The 27,062-nt window shown below is 34.5% G+C and overlaps 2 protein-coding genes across 3 annotated transcripts in view; one reads left to right on the top strand and one right to left on the bottom strand.

Annotated features, from left to right (window-relative positions):
• LOC136031792 (glutamine-dependent NAD(+) synthetase-like) overlaps nt 1–1,416 on the top strand; it is a 131,112-nt gene extending 129,696 nt beyond the window's left edge. For both annotated transcript variants that reach the window (XM_065711577.1, XM_065711578.1), the window contains exon 16: nt 1,250–1,416. In XM_065711577.1, coding sequence (XP_065567649.1) covers nt 1,250–1,272 — 23 coding nt within the window. In that variant the 3' untranslated portion in view covers nt 1,273–1,416. The remainder of the gene's footprint in view (nt 1–1,249) is intronic.
• Nucleotides 1,417–1,551: 135 nt separating this feature from the next.
• Nucleotides 1,552–26,727, bottom strand: LOC136031793 (chitinase domain-containing protein 1-like). Its single transcript, XM_065711579.1, has 7 exons — nt 26,593–26,727; nt 24,603–24,749; nt 18,444–18,618; nt 17,612–17,721; nt 15,784–15,938; nt 6,106–6,209; nt 1,552–1,969 (listed from the first exon to the last, which is right to left on the bottom strand). The coding sequence occupies exons 1-7, from the start codon at nt 26,680–26,682 to the stop codon at nt 1,605–1,607; spliced, it is 1,146 nt and encodes a 381-aa protein (XP_065567651.1). The 5' UTR covers nt 26,683–26,727; the 3' UTR covers nt 1,552–1,604.
• Between the last annotated feature and the right edge of the window lie 335 nt (nt 26,728–27,062).

Here is a 27,062-nt window from a genome sequence, read left to right as displayed (position 1 = left end):
ACTCCCCAAACAAACCGATTCATGCAACCGGGAACAACAATTACTGTATATTTTTATTGTGAGATTCTGCCCGACGCACGGAGAGCTATTCAAAGCAGAAGAAGAAACATTCCGGCTTCTGGAATTGTTCATATCTACGACAACGTTCAGCCTCATAGTATTCATGTAGCACAATGGCTTCTTGAGCGAATTAAAGGGGCCACTGTTAACAAGAAACATAATTGAGTGGCTGGCATGTGCTATATCAAGTGAGAGCCATGCAATTGGGGATTTTGGTTCTGAGAAAATTGAAAATAGCAAATAAGCCAACATGATTGGAATTATGGTCCCTGATTTATAAAAATCTGAAAACAGCAAATACAGCCCAATAAGCTAATAAGATTGTATTGATTATATTGAGCTATATGCCTTATTCTCTAATTTATCGAGAAATTAGAAAACTTTTATGGGAATGTTAGACTGCTGGATAAATTCCAGATGTTAAACTGAATAAACTGATATAAACTGAATAGCAAATAAGCCAACATGATTGGAATTATGGTCCCTGATTTATAAAAATCTGAGAACAGCAAATACAGCCCAATAAGCTAATTAGCTAAAAATCTGAGAATAGCAAATACAGCCCAATAAGCTAACAAGATTGTATTGATTATATTGAGCTATATGCCTTATTCTCTAATTTATCGAGAAATTAGATAACTTTTATGGGAATGCTAGACTGCTGGATAAATTCCAGATGGTAAACAAAGGAAAAAAGGTAGAAATTATAAGGTATTGTAACCTGCATTTAATTTATTTATCCTCAACTTGTTCGGTTATTGCATTCAACGTTGTTAATGCAACTTTCATTTCTGTTGTCTTTCTACGGTTTCATTTTTCTAAAAATTATCGATTCATTATCCAGAAGGGTTGTAAAGGCTAAAGAAACCTTAAAATATATGCACCGCAACAAATAATGCAAAACAAGGGAAAATAAAAATCTGGTCGCGACCTGGTGCGGCTCAGTCACGGGTAATTATTTCCAAAATGATTAACCGAAGACAGTTTACCATGTAGAGTCATATTATATATATTCGTCTTATTTCAGTCACAAAATGTCAGAATAATATATAACTAGATAATTGACTAATCCGCTTATAATTTCCTACTTCTATCCCAACCTATATGTAAGTAGAGGGGGGGGGGTCTCACCTATAAGGAATGTCTAAACGAGTGTTTTAAACCATAATGATGTTTCTTTATCTTTTAGGTGAACAAGCGGTTGTGGTTTGAGACCGATACAACATTCAACTATGGATAGACGTGTTAAACTAGTTCAGTATCCACTTTTTAAAATTTCGAAAGTAATGTCCTTCATTTTGATTTTTAGTTTTGGTTTTTATTCTTTCCGAATAAATTTGCACCATATTTAAAGAATAGAGTTAGATTAGTAAAATATAATTATTAATCTGGAGGATAAAAATATTATTCTAAACCATTATTTAACATAACGAAGAAGGTTGAAAAGACAAAAAAAAAACAATATATAAAGCTTAGTAAATCAACAATCCATTAAAACAAACCAAAATAATTCATATAATCAAATCATAAAAATCACTGTGTAATCAAAACAAATCATAAAAATAATCCAATCCTTGACCTAATTCCCAAATCGAAATCCCTGTTCCTAATTCCTCAGCCAATTTCAGCCTCTGATTGATAGAAAACAAAGAAGGATAGAAAACGGTATGACGTCCGTTTGCATTATACTCAAAATAATGTTCTTCTTCTTCTTTGTTCCACTTCAGGCGAGACTTGGGAAATTTTTTCAATATGTCAATGTACTGGTTACCAAGAATCGGTCCACCTCCTGTAGACGAGTAATCATTACCATAAAAATTCAGACCCAATAGTATCTTCGATCGGTGTGTTTCCGATGGGGCTAAAATTTCCACGCATTGTTTCACCCATTTTATTGGGCTGTTTGCTCCTGAAATGTATTTGAAAAATTTATTTTAGTCTGAATGTCTCAAATAAAACAAATTCTTTGGAGGCCCAAAGAAAAAAAAATGCAATTTTTATAAATTAACAGAAATACACCTAATACGAACCTCAAACTCATACTTACAGAAGACATGCAAAATGAGGTCCATTCATCCCTTTTACTAGATGTTATGATAAAGATAGAGTTTAGGAACCCTTCCCCCCACCCACAGAGACCTGATCAGATACAAACCATCAAAGAGTACAACTAGAACGCTCACTCGTATCTCCCACCTCGTTTGATCAAGATCCGTCTTAAAGACAAGAGATCATAAACCTACCATTACGTCCACTCGCGCACAACTTTTTTCGATGGATCTTGGCTTCGACAAAAGAAGGTTTAGCAGAAGTTTCAAGCAGTGCTATCACAGGCTTCCGCCGATTTTGCAGGCAAACCCGCCTTAGAAACTGCTAATGGCATGCCTCTCTTGCTCGTATGTCCTTGGAACGTATTTTTATGCCCTCTTTGTCGCCCATTACGTCCACTCGCGCACAACTTTTTCGGATGGATCTTGGCTTCGACAAAAGAAGGTTTAGCAGAAGTATCGAGCAGTGCTATCATGGGTTTCGGCCGATTTTGCAGGCAAACCCGCCTTAGGAACCGTAGATAGCTAAGCTTTTGTTTGTAGTAATTATCTATATCAGTATCTGTTATGGTACAATAATCAAAGGGAGTTAAGTTTCATTGGGGATGAGTTTGGCGGGGGTTCTTTGGAGGGTTTAATATCCATGCCCTTTATATTCAGCTGGTCTCTGGAATCTTATTGTTTCAAGAAAGTATTTTAAAAATTTTGCATGGAAATAGAAATGTTTGTCACATATTTTGTCTTTTATAATGCAACTATTTTGGAAAAATTACGAAAAAAGCGTAATTTTCTAAGCTCTCATTATTTTCTAAGCGTAAATACCGAATTTGAGCCATCCTTACTATTCCCTACCGAGGGGAGGTCAGAAGGAACAAAATACCGAACCACGTCAAATCTTTTGATTTTTTTTTATTTATAGGGAAAGAAGATTTGTGTTTAAATAACATTTTCTAAAGTTTGCACCAGGGGCTTTTTGATAGCTTAGAAGTTGGTGCACCAGGTGAAGGAATCTTTCAGGAATGATACAGCTTGAATTAGATCTAGGAAGGTGTTTTTAAGTCTCTTTTATTCCCACCCTAATAATTTTTTATCTATGAATTGAAGAGTTATCAAGTTTACATAATCAAACTACTCCTCAATGCAAACTCATGAGTTTGATGGGGGTTGAGTTAAGAAATAATATCAGTATATGCATATTAAACTATTATTTTATAATATTAATTATTAAACTATATATTATATAATATATGCATATTAATCCACGTAATTTTTTTTAGTAAATTGCAAACTATGCTGTGGTCTGGAGAAGGTATGGGGGTTGTCAGCCCTACTCATGTTAATTTATGCTCGTTTTGAGTTTGAATCAGTCATTTATTGTAATTTTTGTTCAATTATTTATTGATGGTGATTTATGGTAGTTTTACGCTTGGAAGTTTATTTGACCTAATGGAGCTCTTTACCTTTCTTTGAATCTTTTTTGTTGAAAATTCTTTTAAAATTAATTTGTAATAAGGTGTTTCTTATTCCGATAAGATTAGAATAACACTGAATTCCAACTGATAATATACAACTGAACAATAATACTGATATTATTATTCAATTTTTTATGGAACAAATGAAGAACCAATGCAGTTTTAGGCTTTATCTATTTATCTATTCTATATTTTTGTTTTTATTCTATAACTATATTTATCTATACCTGTTACGGGACAATAATGAAAACCAACGTTTTTCATGCAAAATAGTCAATCCACAATTCATCATTTTTGCTCGCGCTTTGAAGAATAAGGCAAAGGCGATGACCCGAGAACAAAATCAAATATTCAAAAGAGACTTGTCAAAAACAGAGAATTATTTATTTTTTGAAGGATTTTAACTTTACATGTAAACCTTTCTTTTAGCATGATTTACCATGTTTTTTCCATTAAATCGCATAATTTTCTGATTATTCTTAGAGATCAAATAGTCATCACTTTCAAATAGAAGCTGGAACTTGTAGAAAGCTTCACTGTTCAGATAAAATCAAATTATTGCAATTATTGCATGCAAAAATACAAAAAAGGGGAAAAAATAACTGGATCAAAAGATGGGAGCTTGATATTCACTCAATTATTCATTATTCATATTTACCGGATTTACAAGATAAATCGGGCGTGAATTTTTTTTACATTGAATGACAGAATATTTTCTTGAAATTAAGTTTTAATTTTTGATAACTAATATTTATGATCAGTTTCCAGTGATCTTGCTTTTAAGCAGATGTGGTTTTATCTGCCCAGTTCAAATATTAAAGCATTAATTAAATTAATATTATTAATATATTATATATTAATATTAATTAATTAATATTAAAGCATTACCACTAAACATATGCACTTGCAGAAATTTTGGATGAAATCTGACACAAAACACAGAAACACTCGTTTTTCGGGAACAACACGTATCTGCACCGAGAGTAAACTTCACATACACGCTTCTAAAACCCCCCTAAAATCAAATATTCTCTCCGGATATTAGAGAATATTGATAATCCATCCAAAATCCGGCTTCTTATCCATCCGATTCCTCTCACATGAAAATCCTTCTGACATCTCTTGTAAAACTTAGCCGTGTTCACTAATGTATTTAACGTAAAAAAAAACAAAAAACTCGACAATATTTACCCAATGTAGAATTAAAAGAGATAATGCCTAAAACAACGAAGGACAATAAATCATAATATGTTTTACGCCATATATGCCACACACCATATATATGTGGGTGTGCGTGATTTTTTTTTTCTCGGAGACAGTACCATAATTTCGTCTGAAAATTGGCATACTACACTTTCTGTGTGAAAAAACGATTTAGATAGGTCACTCCTTTGGTAAAATTCGTTTCTCCCTCCTAGCCCCCTTAATCTGTTTTTCGCAAATCCAGTGCTGGCTGAAATTAGCTGAACAGAACCAACTGCCAACTTAAAGATTGATTAGGTATATTTGTTTAGGATTGATTATATCTGATTATACCAACTATCAACCTGATAGTTGACAGTTGGTATAATCATTACTATTTTTATTTTCTTATGTTTATTTTCCGATGTAAAAAAGCGATTTAGATAGGTCAAAATTTGGGAAAATGTTAGCAGTCTTAAGTTAAAGAAAAAATCTTTCATATAAACGTCACATTCATATCCGTTTCGTAAGAATACTTGGCGTCACGGATAGCGCGTCGGACTTCTTATCCAAGAGTCGCGGGTTTAACTGTTACAACAGTCGAAATCCTCATTGGAATTTTTTTTTAATAGCTCAATTTCCCCTACATCTTCCATATGAATGACGTCACCCAATACTTGGAATAGTTCTAATAAATTTGGGTAGAGACGACTGTCTTTACTAATATATTTAATAGCACATTATAATTTAAATTGATTGATGATAGTATAGAATAATCTGTCGGTATAAATGTGCAAAAACATTTGCCAAATAAAATAAACTGAAATTAAATTAAAAAAAAAAAATTATCATTCATTTCACCGAACAAAGCTTAGTCCCCTGGTATTTCAAATAAGCAAACATATTAATTTCTTTAGCCTTTATCTTACCCTGCTGTAGTAGCTCAATCCAAGCCCCCAAAAAACGCAAAAAGAAGAATTAAAAGAAATGAGATATGAAAATAAATCCCATAAGATATTCTACATCATATATTGTACCTGTATTTTGAAGTATAAGTAGAACATTCCATAATCCCTCCTTTTCTTCATTCTTCATTATTTGTCTAATTTCCCTTTGGCTCCTCAATTATAAGTGTGGGGACAAATTTCCAGGGGGAAATTGTCCGGGGAAATAAACTGAACATAAATTTTATGTCTAAAATTTACTTCACTAAGTTAAGCCGAGTCCCCTGGTATTTGGCATTACCCAAACAATGCATTGCTCAAATCAGCATACCGACTTTATTACCCGAATTAGAATGAAAAAAAGGCAAATCTAACCCTTTATAGGGTTAAAAAGCTTACCTGGCCTGGCCGGGGAAGAGTAGTCATACGTCATAAGGGAAAAGAAATCAACATCGTCATAGAGATCAAGAAAGTGTTGCTCAGTGAAAAAGCCGGGAGTGTTTCTGAAAAAGGAATCAAATTGACTGAAGCAATTCCATTTTAAGTACGACAGCGCAAGTATAATAATCGGAGGTTGAATTCAAGGTGGCGCTAAACATAACAGAGAAAAAGTAACTTTTGATTTTTGTAATTAGAGAATTCCTTCTATTGTGTCAATTTTGGAATGTCTTCTTTTGAAATATTGTGCTACCATCTATTTTCATGCAGCCGATAGCGTTGCGGTACTCGGTTACTTGAATGCAGTAAATAATAATAATAAAAACAATATCCATATAGAAAAGGCAACAGACAATATTTTATGGGCTTTATGCATGAATACGGGTCATTATCCTCAAGGGACTTGTCTGAAGTTTCCCAAACGTACCCCAAAGCTGAAACTTTGAATTTCGCTCTTGCTTTTGCTTCCATAATGAAACTCAACATTTCAAAGCTCGCATCAACACTGACAACTGACTAAATGAACTGAATTATGCATTGTGAAAAGCTGACAAGATGAACTGAAATACTGAAAGGAGTTATAAGAAAGCAATCTTTTCATTTCAACTTTTCTCTCTCTTTCTTTACAGTGATCCTCACTTCTGTACAGATTTCTAGTGTCTTTTTCTAAGAAATATTTTTTAATTCCTAGTAGGAATTCTTCTCAAGTTTATAGTGACATTTACTTCAGAAGATGGTAATTGAGAAAATTAAGTTAGTTCAAATGCAAAATTTTAATTTAATTTCATGGAACGATAATTTCAGTCAAGAAAAAGTCCCATTCTTTAAGAGAAAAATGAGTCAGCTCTGAGCTGGCAAGCTTTCAAAGTGAAGGACTGTTCTTCCTCAGTAAACATAGGTCAATACTGTGCTTTTTTATTAACATAATTATTGTTTATATTAATATATTAATTATAATATAATTTATTGTTTTCGGTGGTTAGAACATATTTGAGCCATATCATGGTCATACCTGTCGATAAAAATCAGGATCTATGAATGGTATGTGTTTTTTCTTTGATTTTAATGTCAAATTTGTACTACATAGTAAAACAAATTATTGGTCCGAAAATTATTGCTGAAAAAATATTAACAATATATTGCTCTCAACTACGGCTTACTAATACTGCGTCTTCGTATCGTTTGCAAGATTCATGCTGTGGGTAGGAAACTGCCATTCTAAGCTTCCATCTATAGTATTTTCAAAAAGTATGCCTTAAATTTTATCTATGACTGGTCAGTCACAAATATTATGCCTGAAAGTTAAGCTGTGTTCAACGCTACTGCTACTAGGCCAGTCAGTGTTAGTAGTAGCAGTCGCAAGAAGTCAGAGTCGCATTATTACAATCAGTATTAGCACAAGTAGCAGATTTAGTAGGCTGACAGGATCGACACAAGATATTAGGGTATATAGGAGTGCTATTATTCATGCCAAAAGTAAAGATCACAATCTAGTAGGGTCTAGTGTTAATTTAAAGCTGAAATTTACGAAGGGTAGCCACTGTCTGGGAGGCTATGATGTTGGTAGAATCCAGCAGGAGTATTTTAGAGATTCCAGAAATGTGGCAATGTAGAAAATCGATGGAATATTTCTTGGATTATAGTTTGTAAAGTCGCTGATGGTGTCTTAGGAAACAAAGTTAGAAACTCAGTTAGGAATAATAGAGAAAATGCTTTATGTGTGATAGAGAGGAGGAGGGGCTCGTATAAGGATTATTTTAGCGATAAATCAGTCTCAAATTTATTTGACTCGAGAAATTAAGAGCCAGAAAGATACTTGGTGCTACATTCGTATTTTGATTTTACGTAACATTCGTAACTTTGATTTTACCAACAGGTATGACAATCAACTCAAAGCAAAGTCCAAAATTAACATACTATGTCTTCTTAATACATATCTATACAAGTTTAAGAATAAGTTCTTTTTAAGTAGAAGTTTCTAAAAATGCGAACTCATTACATCTAGCATTGTTTCTACAATAGACCTTTTGAGAAATTAAATTAAAAAAACAAAGTTTTTCCGAAAGAAGTAAAGAGCGAAGTTGAAACTTAAAACGGACAAAATTATTACTTCACAGCCTATCTAATAAATATCAATAGAATTAGTACAGATAAACCAACCAATAATGCTTCCGTATGTTCCTAGGATTATAAAAAATAGGGTTTATTGAAAACACAAATGTCAAATAAAAAAACAAAAAAAAACAGGAATATTTATTTGGGAGTCAAAAGTGAATATATAGCCTGACAACAATAAACTAATGTATAAAGCTTTTCATAGTCTTACATCAATTGTGACATCAGGACCTATCAGTATACAATTAAATTATCTTAAAAACATAAGCGTAAAATTAAACATTCTTTTAATAACCGCAAAGTCATTGAACAGCATAGAGAAACATTGGATTGATTCATCAGGTAGCATTTTGGTCTCGCCAGCTATAATACCAATAGTGTGTAATATACAATCTTAAATTGTAAGAAATATGCTTTAGTATTACTTGAATTGAAGGTCAAATAAGACATGATATGAACCATAGAAATCCGAATATTTGTTGCTGTACAACAGTGAATTTCAAGCTTTGATACAAATTCTAAAGCTAGTCTATGATCCTAATGCTATCAAGATGGCTTGACTTCGAACTTGTCTACTACAAACTAATCATGACATGTCCTTTTCAGAAACAAAACGAGAGCCAGTCATTGAACTGAGCCATTGTGCAAAATTGATACCAAGTTAAACGAAAATAAATAAATAAAATAGAGCAACAATCCTAAAATGGATTGTTGCTTTATCTTAAAAGGGATTGATAATATTTTTAATCTGTACAATGTGTCCTTAATTGGTTTGCTTTTACTGTACCAAAACTCCAATATTATCTTTCGTTTTCAGTAAAGCGCTAGTTTTCTATAATCCTAGAAACATAGGTAAACAAACTTAGTTGGTTTATTTTGTATTAGTTTTGTTGATATATTTTAGACGGGCTGTGTAATAATAATTTTCGTCAGTTTTAAGTTTGAGCTTTGCTCTTTACTTCCCACGGAAAAACTTTGTATTTTTAAATTAATCTTTGTTCGTTTTTGATTAAAATTTAATGTAGAAACAACGCTGCCATGGTCTTTTTTATTACACGGAACAATTTCTGTTCGTATTACGTTTTAATGTCACTCCTTAGTTTCAGTTGAAAACTTAATTTTAATATAATTACTAATCATCACCGATCTAGGGGATATATGACATCTCTAGAAAATACTGCAGACAACCTTGATAGCTACGAAATATGCTTCTTCATTTTGTACGACAGTCTTTAGACTTCGGCCTTATACCTGCGGCAATATTCCTTGATGTGAAGAAAGCTTTTGACAGCCTCACACACGAGATACTTATTGGTAAGTTGTCGCATCAAGGCGTTCGTGGAGAAGCTCTGTCCTGGTTTTCTTCATTCCTAACTGGCCGATCCATTGCAGTTGAAGCTTCTGATGAGCATATTCCAGTCGAATATGGAGTGCCACAAGGCTCAGTTCTTGGGCCATCCCTTTTCCTCATATATGTCAACGACCTCTATCGACTATTTAGCAACCCACGATCTGATTTCTGTTGTCATTTGTGCCAGAAAGGAGATGCTGTGGTTGAAGCCTTGGATACGCCTGGTCAACATGAAGAACTCTTTGCATTCGCCGACGACACCACCCTGGGGGCTGCAGCACCTGATGAATCATCTCTTATCCTCAAGCTACAATTGATGGCAGAAAATATATATCGTTGGTTTGATGCAAATTTGTTAGCTTTGAATGTAAAAAAATCGTTTCTTCTTATATTCTCCCGCATAGGCAAAAGCTGCCCTACAGTGACAGAGCTTAAAACATCTAAGGGATCCATATCCCGCCCAGCTGACCGGTTTATTCGATTCCTTGGGATACTTCTGGATGAAAATCTATCTTTCAAACGGCATACTGAGTCAATGAGATTAAAGGTTTCTCGAGGCCTTGGAATTATTCGAAAGCTGAAGCGAGTCTTTCCTTTCTCTATCCTTCGTCTATTATATTTCTCTCTTATTTACCCTTATTTATGCTACTGCTCGTCAGTGTGGATGTCAACATTTCCATCTGTACTTACACCTTTACATAATCTCCAACTGAAAGCAGCAAAAGTTCTTCAGTCTACCACCCATATTTCTGTTGAACTTCTGAAGATTAAAGATATTCATACATTACACCTCTCTTTCATTGCGTTTCAGTATTTCCGTGGAGACCTTCCATCAAGTTTTTCCGGGCTTTTTGAAATTGTTCGAAATGTCAGTCCTTATGAAACTAGAAACAAGGATGATGTGCTAGTGCCATCCACCCCTGCAGTGCGCTCGGACTTTGGTCTGATAGTTGCTGTCGGACGTGCCTGGAATTCCATTCCTGTTGGGATTCGACGGTCCTGTACCATAGGATCCTTCAAGAAACGGTTGAAGAATTTTTTAATCAAAAAAAAATATTTTAAATTATAATATTGATCAGTTATTTATATTGTTTAGTTATCAAGATTTAATTTATTTATTTAATTATTTAGATTGAATTTATTTATTTAGATTTGGGTGGTGTGAGTGTTGGATCCTCGATGTATATATATTTTTTTTTATTTATTTATTTTTTGTAAGTAGGTGGTGCGGAGACCGGTTGTACTCGGGTGAGGATTGGTGAGTAGACTCTAAATATATTTTAAGTGTGAATGTAATTAATAGTTATTTATGTTTTGTTTTGTTGTTTTTTTTCCCAAATAACGGGCCATTGAGCCCTTTGGGATATTTTTTGTTTATAAATGGATGGATATTGGTAATAAAAGGAACTTGAACTTGAACTAATCCATACTTTACAAAACAATGCATGTTTTGAGGAACGTATGTCTTTTGATGAATAAAAGGCTGCTTTTACTCGCTCGACTTCGCTGAAAAAGCCATAATGAAGACAGGGCTTTCTAAATCGCCAACTGACTAGCAGAAACTAGAAGGCTATTGTAATAAAAGAGCTGTTTAAGGGCACATTTAAAAGCTTATATTTATACCTAATCGCTTTTTATAAATTTGACTTGACAAAACATTCCCACAAAGTGCACTTTCGGTTGTTTCCCCCATTTTTTTTTCAAATGAAAAAAGTGCCTTTTCCAATGAAATGAACAAAAAAAGTGTTTTTCATAACCTAGGCAGGAGCAAAAAACTAAGGGGACAAGGACTTCCCTTCCCCCGAATTACCGCCCTTAGAACTAGCACACAGGCTTCATCGCAGAGTGAAGTTTGATGGTTCAACTCAAGATTGTTGATTATTCAAGCTTAGTTTTTGGTAGACTTTTAGTTGAAAAGTTTTTAGTTTTAGTTAATTTTTTTTCGCAATAATCTTTTACTTTTAAGATGAGTAGGCGATTTATGAAACTTACTAAGAGGGTTTAGAGAGGGAGTATGTGTGAGGGGTTCTTATAAGCCTCCATTTAAGACCTTTGGACCATAATTATTGCAATGGTACCGTTTTATGCTTCCAAACTCTTCCACCTAAGAGATGGCACCAAAAGTGCCGTTTTCAGGGCTATATGGCACTTATGGATAGTAAAATTGATAGAAAACACATAGATATGAGTAATAGCTTTAAAATGAGCCTTTCCGGAATATGCTTTAAAAAATGAGTGCATCACATTTGCAAAAATAGGGGATTATGTGAAAAGTAATCATAAACCATGATTAAGAAGAAATCCAAGCAGGAATCGAACGCATGATAATTTAATTTTCCAGCGCTGCACTAACAGAACCACGCCTCTAATATTCTAATTTAATATATTGGTGTTGGTAGGACTTTAATTGCGGATTAAGTAATTAATTTTAAATTGCTATTAAGGGGGCCTGAGGGAGGAACATGTAGGAGGTATTCATGCAAACCTCCAGTTAGGGTTTTGAACCATAATTATTACAATGATACCGTTTTATGCTTCCAGGATTTTCCACCTAAAAAGTGGCATCAAAAGTGTTGTTTTCAGTGCTATAACTCAACTACGAATGGTAGAATTGATAAAAAGTACGAAGATATGAGCAAAAGTTTTCAAATGAGCCATTAAACATCCATCTAAAAAGTTCTGGTAGCCTACTAGCCCCATTTCTCCATTTGAGACATGGCACCAACGTGCCATTTTTAGTGCCATTTGAAACTTGGAGATGGTAGAATTTATAGGAAGAACGTAGATATGAGCAATATTTTTGTATGAGCAATCAAAAATCTATCTACGATGTTCTGATAATCCGCTAGCCCTACCCCTTGAGAAATGGCATAAAGTGCCTTTTCTCGTGCCATATGGCACTTGAAGATGGCTGAATTTACATAAACCACGTATATATGAGAAATAGATTTAGAATGAGCTCTTAAGCATCTTTCTATAATGTTCTAGTAACCAGCTAGGCCTGGGAAAAAGAAGTAAAAAAGACTATTTTAACGTTTTTTGACTTTTAGCTACTACGGGCTGTGGTTCACTCTTTATTAGGTTCCAGCTAATGCTTCAATCATGACAAAGAGTTTATTGCAAATTCTCCCAAGACATTGAAGTCTGTGAAACCTAATAGATGGTAGAATTTGTAAAAACCTAGTAAATATAAGTAATAGCTTTTAGTTCAGCCATTAAACATCTATCTACGATGGTGTGGTAGCCTGCTAATGTTTCAGTAGCTTACTGGTTTATGAAAGTTCATCAGCAGACGATTTATGAAACTTACTAAGGTGGTAGGGAGGGGGCGAACCCAGGGGGACGGGGATAACGGGGATACATCCCCCTCCCCGAAATTTGTCCTGTTGGGTCGACTTTCTTCTAGATCTTGAGTAATCTTATAGATCAAGATAATGTACGCTGTAAATTTTACTGTGATGAGGATAAAAACTGAATGATTTATTATTTTATAAAATAAAATTTAAGATATAACTGTCTTAAAAGCTAAAGAGATTCATGATGGGTTTTATTCCTATTGATATAGAATAATGTATGCACAACAAGTAGGTAATGTGTTAAGATCCACACGGGAATTTTTGTTTTGTGAAAATGCAGTTAGGAATAATGCCAGTCTGCTGCCAAGTAAGCCACGTGCTCTTATAACCTCGAGCTCCTAACATCCTTGAATCTAATTTAAATCACGCGTGCTTTTTCAGTGTTTATATAGAAGTCTACTTCCCTGTTTGTTAATTAGTCGTCCATCTTTTCAAAACGAAAATAAAAAATTATAGACTTTTTCAAAAAGAAACAATTGGTTGATAGCAGACCTTGGTTGATACAAACTTTAGTTGAAACGGGAAGCAATTATAATCCTTAAGGGGACAAGGTTATGATGGAGCTTCATCTGTGAGTGGTCAGTTTCAAGGATGGGCATCTATACTTAGTGAAATTTTTCCCCAGGCTGTCTGCGTTCACTGTGCAAGTCACTCTTTAAACGTAGCCCTGAGTCATTTGTACAACATACCTGTTATAAGAAATTGTCTAAGGCCTTAAGGGGTAACTAATTCCTTTAGAATTTCATGAATGCTGTACAATTTTCAAACAAATTGTTTAAGCAAGTAATCTTATCACAGGGACAAAAGGCATAAGATTGAACAAATTTGCGAGACTAGATGGGTGGAGCATTTAAAAGCAATCATTTTGTTTAAAGAGATATTTATTATTATCGGTAAGGCTATGAAGGAAATTCAAGAACATCCTGATTCAGATTGTGAATCTTCAATCAAAGTTTATTCTTTGCTATCTGCTATTGAGAGATACAGTTTTGTTAGAGCGATGGTTACTGTCAGTAAAGTTCGTAGTCTGTCACACAATTTGTCGACATCTTTGCAATCACAAACTATAGATCTTGTATACTTTCCCGAACATTCTGACGATCTTAGGATCAAAGTTAGAGACATGAGAGAGAGGAGTGAAGCTATGTTTCATCCACTTTTTACTGAAGGGACTGAACTGCGTCAAGATTACAAAATCAGCATTAGAATGCCCATTATGAGCTCCAGAACAAACGTATAGGAATAATTACACAACAGTGTCAGATGATCCTGAAACGTATTACCGACTTTCTGTGTTAATCCTATTTATGGACTAGTTTCGTCAGCAGCTGCATCAGCGATTCCTTAGTCATAGAAAGTTGCTGGAGTCACTGCAATACCTATTTCCTCAGCATTGTATTTCCCTCGACGAAGAAAAAACAAAGGATTCATCGGATACTCTGACTTATTTTTTGGTATCTTGATGCAGACAGCTATAGGGGAAGCTTGTAAGCTGAGTTAACTCTGTGGAGGAGAATGTAGATACAGTCGGGAAACTTGGCACCAAAATATTTCATAGTGTGCTTAAAAGAATGTGATGATGCTCCCCACTCTACATCAATTTTTTAAGGTTACTTTATCGTTTGTCGTTACTTTTCAATATTAGCTAAGTGCAAATTTATATATAAATAGCTAAGAAATATACTAAATTTTCTCTCAATTTTGAAAGTGTGACAATGTTTGATTTGTGAGGATAGTAGGACATGAAATATATCAACATCTTTTGGATAAATTATTAAATGCGTTAGTCATACAGCAAATATACTAAAAAATCGATTTTGGACTTCAAATTAGGGGGTTATTAACAAAGTTTTCTAAAAATATTTTCATCAGTTTCAACACAAAATCAAGAAGATGCAAACACAAAAGGATTGGAAGCACAACACTTTAACCCCACATTTTCCCGAATACATTCAAAAAGGAACGAAAAGACGTGTAATATGCTGTTTGAAAATTTGAAACCATAATAAGCTGTTTGAAACCATAATTGAAAATACACAATCCAGATATATATGTATTTTTTAGAAAAGAACCGAAAGCGATAACCACGTTTCCTGCACATGGTACATTTTATAAATAATTTTTCACTTTACTCTTAATTGATTTTACGTTTCATTTCCCGATCTCCTCACGACAATTCATACTTCCGAAATAATGCATAAGATCCCTCTGCTATGTTTCAAAAAAAAAAAAAAAAAATGCCCGCGGTTAGACGGTTGATTTAGCACTTTTATTCGCTATTTCAGAATGCAGTCAACTTAGGAAAGTAAAAGAATAGATTTCAATCAACGAATCCAAGTTCAAAAATGACGAAAAAAGAAAAAAAAAGGAGAGAGACTAAATTTGGTGAGACGAATGCCGTGTAAGATTATCCATGGAACCATTTTTAAAAATCGTGATAACTGCGTATTATGTAACAAAGGCAATAGCCGCGTTTCCCGCATATGGTACATTTTAGACACAATTTTTTCACTTTAATTTTGATTTTTTTTTTTTCGTTTTTTTTCCAGGTCTCTTTACAAGAGTTCATACTTCTAATGTAATAGTGAATAAAATTTACCCCATAATTTTAAGAAAAATCCAAAAATATTTCTGCGGTTAGAGGGTTAACTACTTTATTAGTACTTAAACACTATGTCCGAATGCAATCTGTCTTTTTGGATTGAGAAATAACGTTGACTGAATCCACCACATTTCTTACGTAGGGGACTAAAAAAATAGTAGAAGACAACTTTAAGAGGCAGTAATGAATTCACAAAAAGAAATAAAAATACATACCCTGAATAAACAGGTGGAGGTACAACTAGAATAAATGTCAAGTTCGCTTTATGCATCTCCTCTGCTATTATTTTTATAACTGCAATAAGGGACTGACTTTGCCTGCCACCAACTTGACTCCAGACTTCAAGAACGACTCCATCTAATTTGTGCTTCTGCAATAATTAAATACTTTGAAATAGTCATGTCAAAGACACTACCCAAGGACCACTGGCAGAACCTCTGGTTCTTATTCAAGGCCCACGACTTGAATAATTTAAATAACTATTGAATACCCATTTAGATCCTATGTGCAAAGTTTAATTGGATGTATTAGAACGCCATTCTCACTAAACTCAGAATTAGGCTGATCATCCTGTATCTCCCCTAAGAGGTAAGGGTTTCAAGGCCCAATTTGAGTAGGAAGAGCATTTTTTCAGTTACGGTCATCAACATATAGACTACGATTTGCTCTTGGAAAGAGTGAGGTAGCAGTGTTCACAAATAAGAGGAAATGGGAAGTTCTTTCTACTCTAAAAATACGCCCGATATTACTTAAAATAAGAGCTTAGAGCTCATATGGGACCCGACTCGCCAAAGCACTGAACCCCACCCCCTAACTCCCCCAAAGAGAGTGGATAGTACGGTTACGTCAATTACGTATCTACGACAGTTGCTTATTCTACCCACCAAGTTTTATCCCGATTTCTCTACTCTAAGCGTTTTCCAAGATTTCCGGTTTCCCCCTCCAGCCCCCCCCCCAAGTCGGGATTTGAAATAACAGCTCTGAGACATGAGTTACATCTAAATATCAAATTTCAGTAAGATCTGGTCACCCGTTCTTAAGTTAAAAATTCCTCAATTTTTTTAATTCTTCCAAATCAACACCCCCCAGCTCCTCCAAAGTGAACAAATCCGTTCCAATTATGTCAATCACGTATCTATAATTTGTGCTTATTCTTCTCATCAAGTTTCATTCCGATCTCCCCACTTTAAGCGTTTTCCAAGATTTCTGTTTCCCCCCTCCAACCCCCCATGTCCCCGGATCCGATTCGAATTGAAAATGGAGCATCTGAGACATAAGATCCTTCTATATATCAAGTTTCATTAAGATCCGATCACCCATTCGTAAGATAAAGATACCTCAATTTTCACGTTTCCCAAGAATTCCGGTTTCCCCCTCCAACTCCCCTCATTGTCACCGGATCTGGTCTGGTCAGTGACTGAGAGGCAAATCTGGCATAAACCCTTATTAGGATTGTATCAAAATGATGTCAGTTCATTTGTTGATAGATAAATCTATCAATCATCCGTCCATGCGTCATTCCCAGGGCAGGACTAAGGTAGATAGTCACAAAACTAAGGGATGAAAGGACTGGATTGACTTTGGGCTGATGCGTGACGGACAATGTCCACTGGACCTGTATGCAAAATCTGGGACTGAATTTGCTTGGACTCACAGGCGAACAAGTGAAACTATTACTAATCAATGCCCTCAAATTATGCTCGCTAATGATTCATGAATGACCAGGCTTCATGAACGATCAGTAGTCATTTCCACAGAAATAAAATTAGGTCCGAGGCTTTTCGTTGTCTTTATTATTTATTTATATATTAGTTATTTTCAATTATATTAAAAATATATTTTAATTATAATTGTAATTATTTTTAGTCGACAATTATATTTCCACGTATTCAAAATAAATCGCTAAGAACGATTATCAGCAACAATTCGGGCGACAGAGCCCAACTATGGGTATTTACAGTGTTAAAGCCAAAATAATCCAATTTTTAGCTTTTTACTAGCACCACGTCTCTCTAAGTCTAGTGTTGGCGGTAAACTACTTACAATAATACTATTCTTGATAGTCAATGCAAGCTGCCTTTTTGCTTCATCGTCAGAAAACAGTGTTCGATAATCTCCAATTGCCCAGGAATCAAATAGCACACGTGGAACAACTGAAAAACAATAAACAATTACCACAGAACAGCAGTGATGAGTATCTACTCCATAAGAGAGGATACGACACCAAATTACTCTGTGGTAATAATACATCTCTACTGAAAACAGTCGAGATAATCTCAAAGGGAATATAAAATATACCTAGTAATAAACAATTCGTCACTTGAGAAAAAAAGGGTATATTGTTACAAATTAATCATTACTCCACTACTCATTGGCTTACTAATTTAAATAAACAAAATAATGTCACGTTTCCATTTGCAAAAACTTGATTGTCATTATTTTTACTGCAATATACAGAATAGGACGAGAAGGCCGTCCTAGCCATGGGGTTGGCCCACTGAACTTGTAATCCTATTTGGTTCAGGAAGGGGTCCGAATTCTAGTGTCGCTGATTATCTAGCTTGAGACGGGAGCCAGCAGTGGAACTATTCAAGCTCAGGCAGAGTTGATCCAGCTCCAAATATGTAGCTACGTGGACCATTGGTTTAAGGAGATAAAGTCTTTTATAAGCTTTTAATATTCGAAAAGTGAAGTGGTTACCATACTCTTGTCTTTTTTATGTAGCTGCACCAAAAATAACTCGAGACTGTTCAAGATTTAACTAAATTACATTCCTCTCCTCGGCCTTGGGACTCTTTAGATAGCCCCTGTATTTCGTATCAGGTACAACTTAAAATTGCCAGACTATTACTGAGTGAAAGAAACGATTAATTACCTTTTGGTTTAGGAATGTTTTTTCTAACATCCCTAATCCAGCTTTGATCAACATCTTGAGTCCCAGTGATTTCGTAGCCAAAACCAGATTTTGGCCTCACTTGTAGCCAGACTGGGGACACCAATGAAAGTTTTGCACCAAAGATTTTGGCAATGTCATAGCCATGATTATTCCACTAACAAGAATAAAATAACAGCAAAATTAGTAAATATAAAAATGTTATAGCTGCGTTGCTTAGAGGTCACAATAATCACGCTTTTGAAATTCTTGTATATCAAAGTATTTCTCCCAATTTGGTGTATAGACACAAAAGTAAGTGAAACCAAAGAATTACAGTAATGAAAAATTATTTAACAATGAAACTAAAACAATTGGGTATAGAATATGAAGTACTTTAGAAGTTGATTCGACGAAGTTCACACCGAGAGAGAGAGAGACATTTATAATAATAGTAATAAAATAAAATTACAGCACCAGTTTGAAGACCTCGCCAAGAGAAAAAATTACTTCAATTTGTTGTTTACTGCTCTAAAGGAGACGTTTTTTACTATCCCACGCATATATACAAAGGTGGACCCAAAAATAACTGAATTGAAAGTCCAGAGCTATTTCAGAGAATAGTAGACAGTTCTCGTGATGGGGACCAAAGTAGAGACTTTCGAATCAGTTGTCCAAGCAGTGTAGGCATACAAGGTAAACGCTTGATGGTAGTGTTATTGTATTGTAATAACAGAATTGAAAGTTCCGAGCTATTCCAGAGAATAGTAGACAGTTCTCCTGATGGGAACCAAAGTAGAGACTTTCGAATCAGTTGTCAAAGCAGTGCAGGCATAGAAAGTAAACGCCTGATGGTAGTGTTATTGTATTGTAATAAAAGAATTGAAAGTCCCAAGCTATTTCAGAGAATAGTAGACAGTTCTCCTGATGGGGACCAAAGTAGAGACTTTCGAATCAGTTGTCCAAGCAGTGTAGGCATACAAGGTAAACGCTTGATGGTAGCGTTATTGATCTACAGTCTTCTTATTTCAAATAAATCGTTATGGTAGATTTTAAGGAACAAATGATTTCGGCTCAAAAAAAAAGAAAACAAAACAGCAAAAGGCTTTCAAAAAGATGTCATGAACTGTATATAAGTTTTTGAGTGATTTGGACACTACTAAAGTGGTGAGATGAGCTTTGGAATCTTGCTCTTTCCAATATTTTTTTATCATCTGGAAACAACGAGATCATTAAAAAAATCTTCCAAAAATTAATTTAGATCATCACTTCACAATCGACAAAATTTCAAAGGAGATTGGAGTCAGTAAGAACTCGTCCGAACAGATTTTGAATAAAAACGTGCATATTAATGGTATTGCAGCTAAGTTTGTTCCTTCCTTGCTTACAGAGGATCACCCTGTTATTTTTCACCCTGCTATTTAATTTAAGCATGACTTAAAATAAGATTACATTTTTAATCAAAATCATTGCAAACGATGAGAGTCGGTGTTACCGGTATGGTTTCAAGACCATAGCTCTCCCAAACCGAAGAAAAGAAGATAAGTGGTATCGGACGTTAAACCAATGGTCGTTGTATCATTTTATATGCTCGTGAAAACGTCCATCGAGAATTTGTGCCCCCTGATCAAATTATTAACCAACACTTATTAGGAATTTTTAAGGTGTTTGGAAGGATGTTGAAAGGAAGTACCCTAACTGCTATTTTGGCTCTTAGATTATTGACTTCACTGTCCCCCCCACCCTCCTACAATGTTCAACGTAGAAAGCGTAGAGTATGATGCCGCATCTAGCTTATATATAAAAAAAAACCATATTTCAGAAATATCACCTTACTTCAACTTGATTTTATAGAAAAAGTTGACAAGTACAAAGGACAAAAACTGATTATTAGACTTACCGAAGACTAAAAGTTAAAAAAAATGTTTTTTTAAACATTTTAAAAACATATCTGCCAATGCACTAAAAAATGAATAAAACATAATTTCCCATACCGCCATCAAAGTCAGACTTTGATAATACTAAAATCCGTTTCTAATGTTCACATTGGAGGAGACGGTGATGTAAGATCCTTGAACAGCCATATATATGTAAAAAATATCCACGCTTTCATTTTTTGTCTTAGATTCTTTTTTCCTAATAGCAGAAAAAAGTTTACGTTCTCGTGCATTCGGGGGTAAAGGCTTGAGCATAAAAGTCATTTAGTCAGAGAAAACTGGAGAGCGTAATATAGTTACCCTATTTCCACCTCAATGTGTGGAGGCAATCATTAAATTCTTGGTAGAATTTATTTTAAATACTCCTTCTACTGAGGGCCTTAAGCCTTGTGAACTGATACAACTAAGAAAAATCTCATAGATTTTGTTACAAAATTTTTATTCTTTTCATCTGAGAAATGAGTCTAATGACCATTTCATAATCTTGATGAATCATCTATTCTGTAACATAAAAGTTCCTACTGACAGACTTATAAAAATTTTCCCTAGAACATGCCCATAACCAACAGAAGAAGTTTAAACATGCTTCTTTAAAAAGCTGGTAGTTTTCTATATATAAAGTGCACAAGTCACGACCAAAATAAGGGTATTACATTCGTTAGGCTAACTAAAGGAGCTCGTAAATAGCGACGAAGACCCCAATGTCTTTCCGTCCTAAACATCAACAACAAGAAGAACAATAGGGAAATCTTTTCGCAAGACAGGTGAATTCTATATTTATATGAATATTTCTATTTATTGTTCTTCTTGTTGTTGATGTTTAAAACAGCACGAGAAACTATCTCTGGTATCTGTACCCAGCATTTTCACTGAGTAGCAGTGACACTGCTATCCAGCAGTGTTTTAAAAAAAAGGTCTTGTTTTAACTATAATAAAAATACGGACTGAATTTTCTTTTTTTTTTACATTTAATACATTCGGTCAAACATAAAAGTAGATATGACTACATTTAACACCAAGCTCTCATAATTCTATAAATATTATTAAATAAAAAAAAACAATTTTTTTAACTAAAAGTAAGGAGCGACATTAAAACTTATTCCATCCTCAATGGGCTATTCCATCCTCAACACCTCCTTAACTCTTTACGCTAAAGTTTGACTCTTTCTCTCAATTCTAATTTATAAAAGAGTAAATAACTTTAGCGCAAAGAGCGGGACGTTAAGGAGGGAACAGCCCCTTTCATGCACGGAGTAATTTCTGTTCGTTTTAAGTTTTAATATCGCTCCTTACTTTTAGTTAAAAAACTTGTTTTTTTATTTAATTTCTGAACGTTTTTGAATTAATGCATGTTTGATTTTGGCTCTCCACAAATGAATAACTAAAACGAAATTTGCGTATTAATTTTTGTTTGCTAATTGGCTTTCTCTTAGTTTTGATCAGACGATTTTGAGAAAAAGGGTGGGGGAGGAGGCCTAGTTGCCCTCCAATTTTTATTAGTAAAAAATATGCGTAACTTACAAATTAACTTGCGTACCGAACTTCTATATTCGTATATTTTTATTATGTATATGAGGGGATTCGCCCCCTCGTTAATACCTCAGTCTTTACACTAAAGCTTTAATTATGTCCCAATTCTTTAAGATTGACCCCTGAATCACAAATGCTGTAAAATAAATAGCTGAAATTACTAAAAATACTTTAGCGTAAAGTGCGAGGTATTTAGGAAGAGATAAACCCCCTATATGCGTATAATATCTGTTCATTTTAAGTTTCAATGCTGGTCCTTACTTTCAGTGGAAAAAACTTTTTCATATTTATTTTTTCATTGTTTTTTTTTTCTAAATAGTACTAGAAAATCCTGCGCCCCTTTCATGGAATTTCTCTTCTCCCATGACAAATTCCTACAAGGGAAGATCCTCCTACGTAGCCCCCTCCCCTCAACCCCCCCCAACCAAAAAATCCCCCTGAAAAGGTCTGTAAAGTTCCAAATAACAATTACTGTATGTAAAGGCTTGTCAAAGCTTGTAACTTGCCCCCCCCCCCTGCGGGGACTGTGGGGGAGTAAGTCAGCCCTAAAGATATTGTTATTTGTTTTTCAACTATGCTGAACAAAATGGCTATCTCAAAATTTTGATCGGTTGACTTTGGGAAAAAATGAGCGTGGGAGGGGTAGGTGCCCTCAAATTTTTTTGGTCACTTAAAAAGGGCACTAGAACTTTTAATTTCCGTTAGAAAGAGCCCACTCACGACATTCTAGGACCACTTGGTCGATACGATATCCCCTGGAAAATACTTTTTAATCAAAAAGACATCCATATACAGTTTTTGGTAGTAACCGCTACCAGATTTATAAAACGAAAAATGGACAAAAAATGGCATAGAACAAGCTGAAAATTTATGGCATAAAAAAACTACGAGAAGTAGCTCTTCTTTGAAGGTCTAGTTGTCTTTGGGAATGGATAGATTGTTACTGTGTTAACTTTTACAGATCAAAAATGCAGTTAAATTTAATTACAGTAATTCGCATGTTTATTTATTTTCACAACTCAACGTGGCAACATTGATATAAATGTGTTACTGCCAAAAAACTTCAGAATTTCCAAACACCTAAAAGAAAAATCTTAAAAATTCGTAGTTTTCAGGTACAAATAGATTTAATATGGGTCAGAGAGCAAAAAATATTTTTATTTTGATACCCTTGGTACTTTAAAACAGACAAAAATCTGCTTACTGTATAAAATCTCAATCAAATCAAAAGAGACATAAAGTTTTGATTAAAATAAAAATTTCAATACGAGTTAAATTACTAATCAACTTAAGCTTGTCTTAACCTTTTATTTTGGCTAGGTACTACAGCATTATCAGAGGTGCTTGCAATTTTTAGTTCCTTTTTAAGTATTACAGAAATTTCAGTTCCAATTGAAACTCATCAGTTACTAGTTTTACGAAAATTGATACGATTTTTGGGCTTGTTTTCAAGATTATGTGCATATAGACATTGAACTAAATGATTTTTATAGCGTTTCTTTGATTTTAAATGTTACCCAAGGATTATCCTTGTTGGGTCATGCTGTCTCCCCAAAATACTAGATTTTTATGTTTTTTTTATAATTCCTCAATAATTTCCCTACTATTGCAAGTTTCTTCTTTGGTCCCCCCCGAAAAATATTATTTTATGTCTGCTTGGTGGCGGAAGTTTTTTAAATTTTCGATCAATTCCTCAAAAAAAAGTTTTGTATTTGATAACCTATGACCCTTCAAGGTTGAAAACTCTTTGACTTTAGCCTATAACAGCTTAGTGGGTAATAAGCCCTTGTCATTGCATACCTCCACTTAGTGTTACCCTTTTCACTTGTGATGACCTTACTTCAAAGCTATACAGCACATGAATGTTTCTTAGGCAAGCTCATGCGAAGGCACATTTGAAGAAACTAATCTTAGTTGCAAAATTAGTTTCCAAAAAAAGAGGAAATTTGGTTCTAAATACCACCCTACTAGGCTTTAGCAGCATTGCTTTTTCTTGCATTTGCTTGGATTTTGAATAATCCTAGGGAATGAACCTACTAATTTGCTGGAGCACAAAAGATAGACAAATAGCATTGTTGTTGTTTGTTGTTGGTGTAATTGAATGGAGTTTCCAAAATTTCTTCTCTATGCTCCAGGATCCTTTTTCAGTTTTTTTTTTCAACCTAGAAAACCAAAAAAAAACAACTAATTCTAGATTAGTTTTACATTGACCCGCCATCTTCACACTCATGCTTCATTGTACTGACTAATCTACTACACTCAAAGTAACAATTATTCTAATACACTGTCAAATTTAATAAAATTAGCATTGTTAAAATTTTACCTTCCAATGACTTAGTTTTTTTTTTTCCTTTATTTGGTACATCAGGTGTCTATGATAAATAAATTCACTTTATTTTAGTACTTGGAAGGACTAATCCCCTATGAGGGATTTAATATCCCTCAAAATTGGAATTAAATGTAAAATCTATTAGCAAATATACACTCTTTGTAACCCATACACAGGGGGGGGGGTCAGTTAATTTTACATGTTGGAAAGGGATCAGCATCTGAAAAAGTAAACTTTTATGTTACATATTTTTTTTTTAGAAGGGGCTCTTTGGGCCAAATCAGATATGACCCCCCCCCCTGACGCCCTACATGCAGACAAGACTATAGGTATATTGATATATGAGGGTATTGTGGCAATACTCACAGGTGTAACATACCCAAGAGTAGTCAAGTTATGAAGTTGTCTGTCAGTATCAACAAAGTATGTTTTATGATACTTTATTATATCCTTTGGTTTAGAGGAGGCAACAACCAAACTTCTGTCAAAAACGTCATCTTTCTGGTAGCCAGACTGAAAAAAAGAAAAAAAAATAATTGTGAGACTGAAAGGCTGTAGGGTGTCAGAGAAGCAAAATTGGATTAAAATTGTAATTTTGAAAGTTTGTACAGCTCCATATTCCAAAAGCAGTCAGAATTTAGAGGTTGAATGTTTGGTGAGAAAGTTAATTTAATTTTCTGAGCATAATTTCATACTTAGCTAAAGGAAACTTACTACCACTAAATAAAGAACAGTCTGTTTCATTGCTTAATACTTATACATACTACTACTACTACTACTACTAACAACTCACACAGCACCAAGCCACCTGAGGCCAACACAGCTAAGCAAGCTCCTCCTTCACCCAAATCTATTCAAAGCCTCCCTTTTGATATCCTACCAGGAAGTTCCCATTTCCTTTAAATCATTCTTTATGATGTCCTCCAACCAAGACAAGAACAACCTGCTTTCCATTTAGTCTTAGATGGTTGGCCAAAAAGGACAATTTTTTGGCAATATGTCAACCTTAATCTGCACAATATGCCCTGGCCATCTCAACCTTACTTTCATTATAGCCCTAGAAAGTGGGATTGAACCACATTTTTTGTACAGCCTACTGTATGAAATACAGTCAGTCAGATGGATACCTAAAACAAAACAATCTTCATCCACATTTTGGAGTGCCCATGCTTCAGCACCATTTGACCACTGTCATTGCTATAGTTTCCAATATTCTAATCTTTGGTGTGCAGACTTATCTTCCTATTCTTCTAAACTTTTTTTTAACTGTGAAAAAACTCCCTGAGCCTTGGCTATTCTACTTTTAACATCTTCACTGCTCCCATTGCCTTTATTAATAATACTACCAAGATAAGTGAAGCTGCCCACCTGATCAATCTTTCTGTTACCCAACATCATCTTTCCATCTCTATTTATTCCTAGCCTTAGTGACTTAGTCTTCTTAACATTATTTTTCAAACCTATTCTAGCACCCTGAAATTACAAAACCTCTAAAAGTTCATTCATTTTCTCACACTTCCATCAAGGATGCTTAAATCATCAGCATACTCTAAGTTCAGGAGAGCATTGCCTCCCCATTTGATTCTGTGGTCTCCCATTACCTTTCATGTGCTCCTTAAGACAAAGGCCCTCAAAATGATCCATATAAAGGGTGATAGAACAAAACCTTGCTTAACTCCTGATTTAATACAAAATCTACCACTAACCTCATTTCCTACATTAACCACAGTAGTGTTATGCTCAAACATAGCACTAATCATTAATGTATTTGTCTGGTATACCATACAAGGATAAGACCTTTGATAAAGCTCTTCTATTAACAGGATCAAATGCTTTACCAACAGACCAACAGAATTTGTGACTGCTATATGTCACTTGGTTAATACCAAGTGCTATAAAAAAAACACTATATATTGGATATAGCTCAGAATTCTACTCAAATAATGGGAATTGCATTTAAGAACTAAAGGCAGAGAAAATGGAACTGGTAACTGAAAATTAAGGTAAAATATTGTTTTGTCAAAATTTCAATAGGTATTAGACCTGTCATGCAGGCCTGTCATTCCAGGGGGTGATGATGGTTAAGTGAATCAATATGCATTTAGGAAGAGATTAAAATTTAGGGCTGCTTTGAAGTAGTTTTTAGTAGCCTATTTACCATAAACACCCTTAAAATGCACCCCTGGTCTTAGTCTTTACTGAATGTTGTCAGCTGCCTGAGTGCTAAAAGAACAATCAGCCCACAATCTGAGTTGGCTAAAAGATCCCCTTCTGTAGAAAAAAGAAAAACAAGGATTCTTTGCTTAATCACTATGGGATTCCATCCTTGACCTAAACAAAGACAGCAGTTTCGTACCAATTCATGAGTGATTTCTTTTGATTTCTCACCAGAAGATTCTTTTAGCACCAAAATGTTAAAAATAACAGTTGAAAGACCAAAGCGCATTCTAGGTGAACATAGATTTTAAACTTTTAATACTTGTAAAGCAGTGTTTATAAATATTATCAAGCAGTTCGTGGTAACGAACTGTAGTAAGGAGCGACTCGGCTCAATAGTAACCGAAACTCTGAAAAACAAGGTTTTGATACAAATAGTTACATCAAAAGAATCGCATTTTAGTGCTGATTTTAAAAATATAAGTTTCATCAAGTTTAATTTTACCGGTTGAAAGTTGTGAGGCTAAGAAATTGTGTCTTATTTTAGAAAATAGGGGGAAATACCCCCTAAAAGTCATAGAATCTTAACAAAAATCACACCATCTGATTCAATGTATCAGACAACCCTACTGTAGAAGTTTCAAGCTCCTATCATAAAAAATGTGGAAT

Source organism: Artemia franciscana, chromosome 10 (genome assembly GCF_032884065.1).
Source record: "Artemia franciscana chromosome 10, ASM3288406v1, whole genome shotgun sequence".
Lineage (NCBI taxonomy): Eukaryota > Metazoa > Arthropoda > Branchiopoda > Anostraca > Artemiidae > Artemia > Artemia franciscana.
This window is presented reverse-complemented; position numbering and strand designations above follow the sequence as displayed.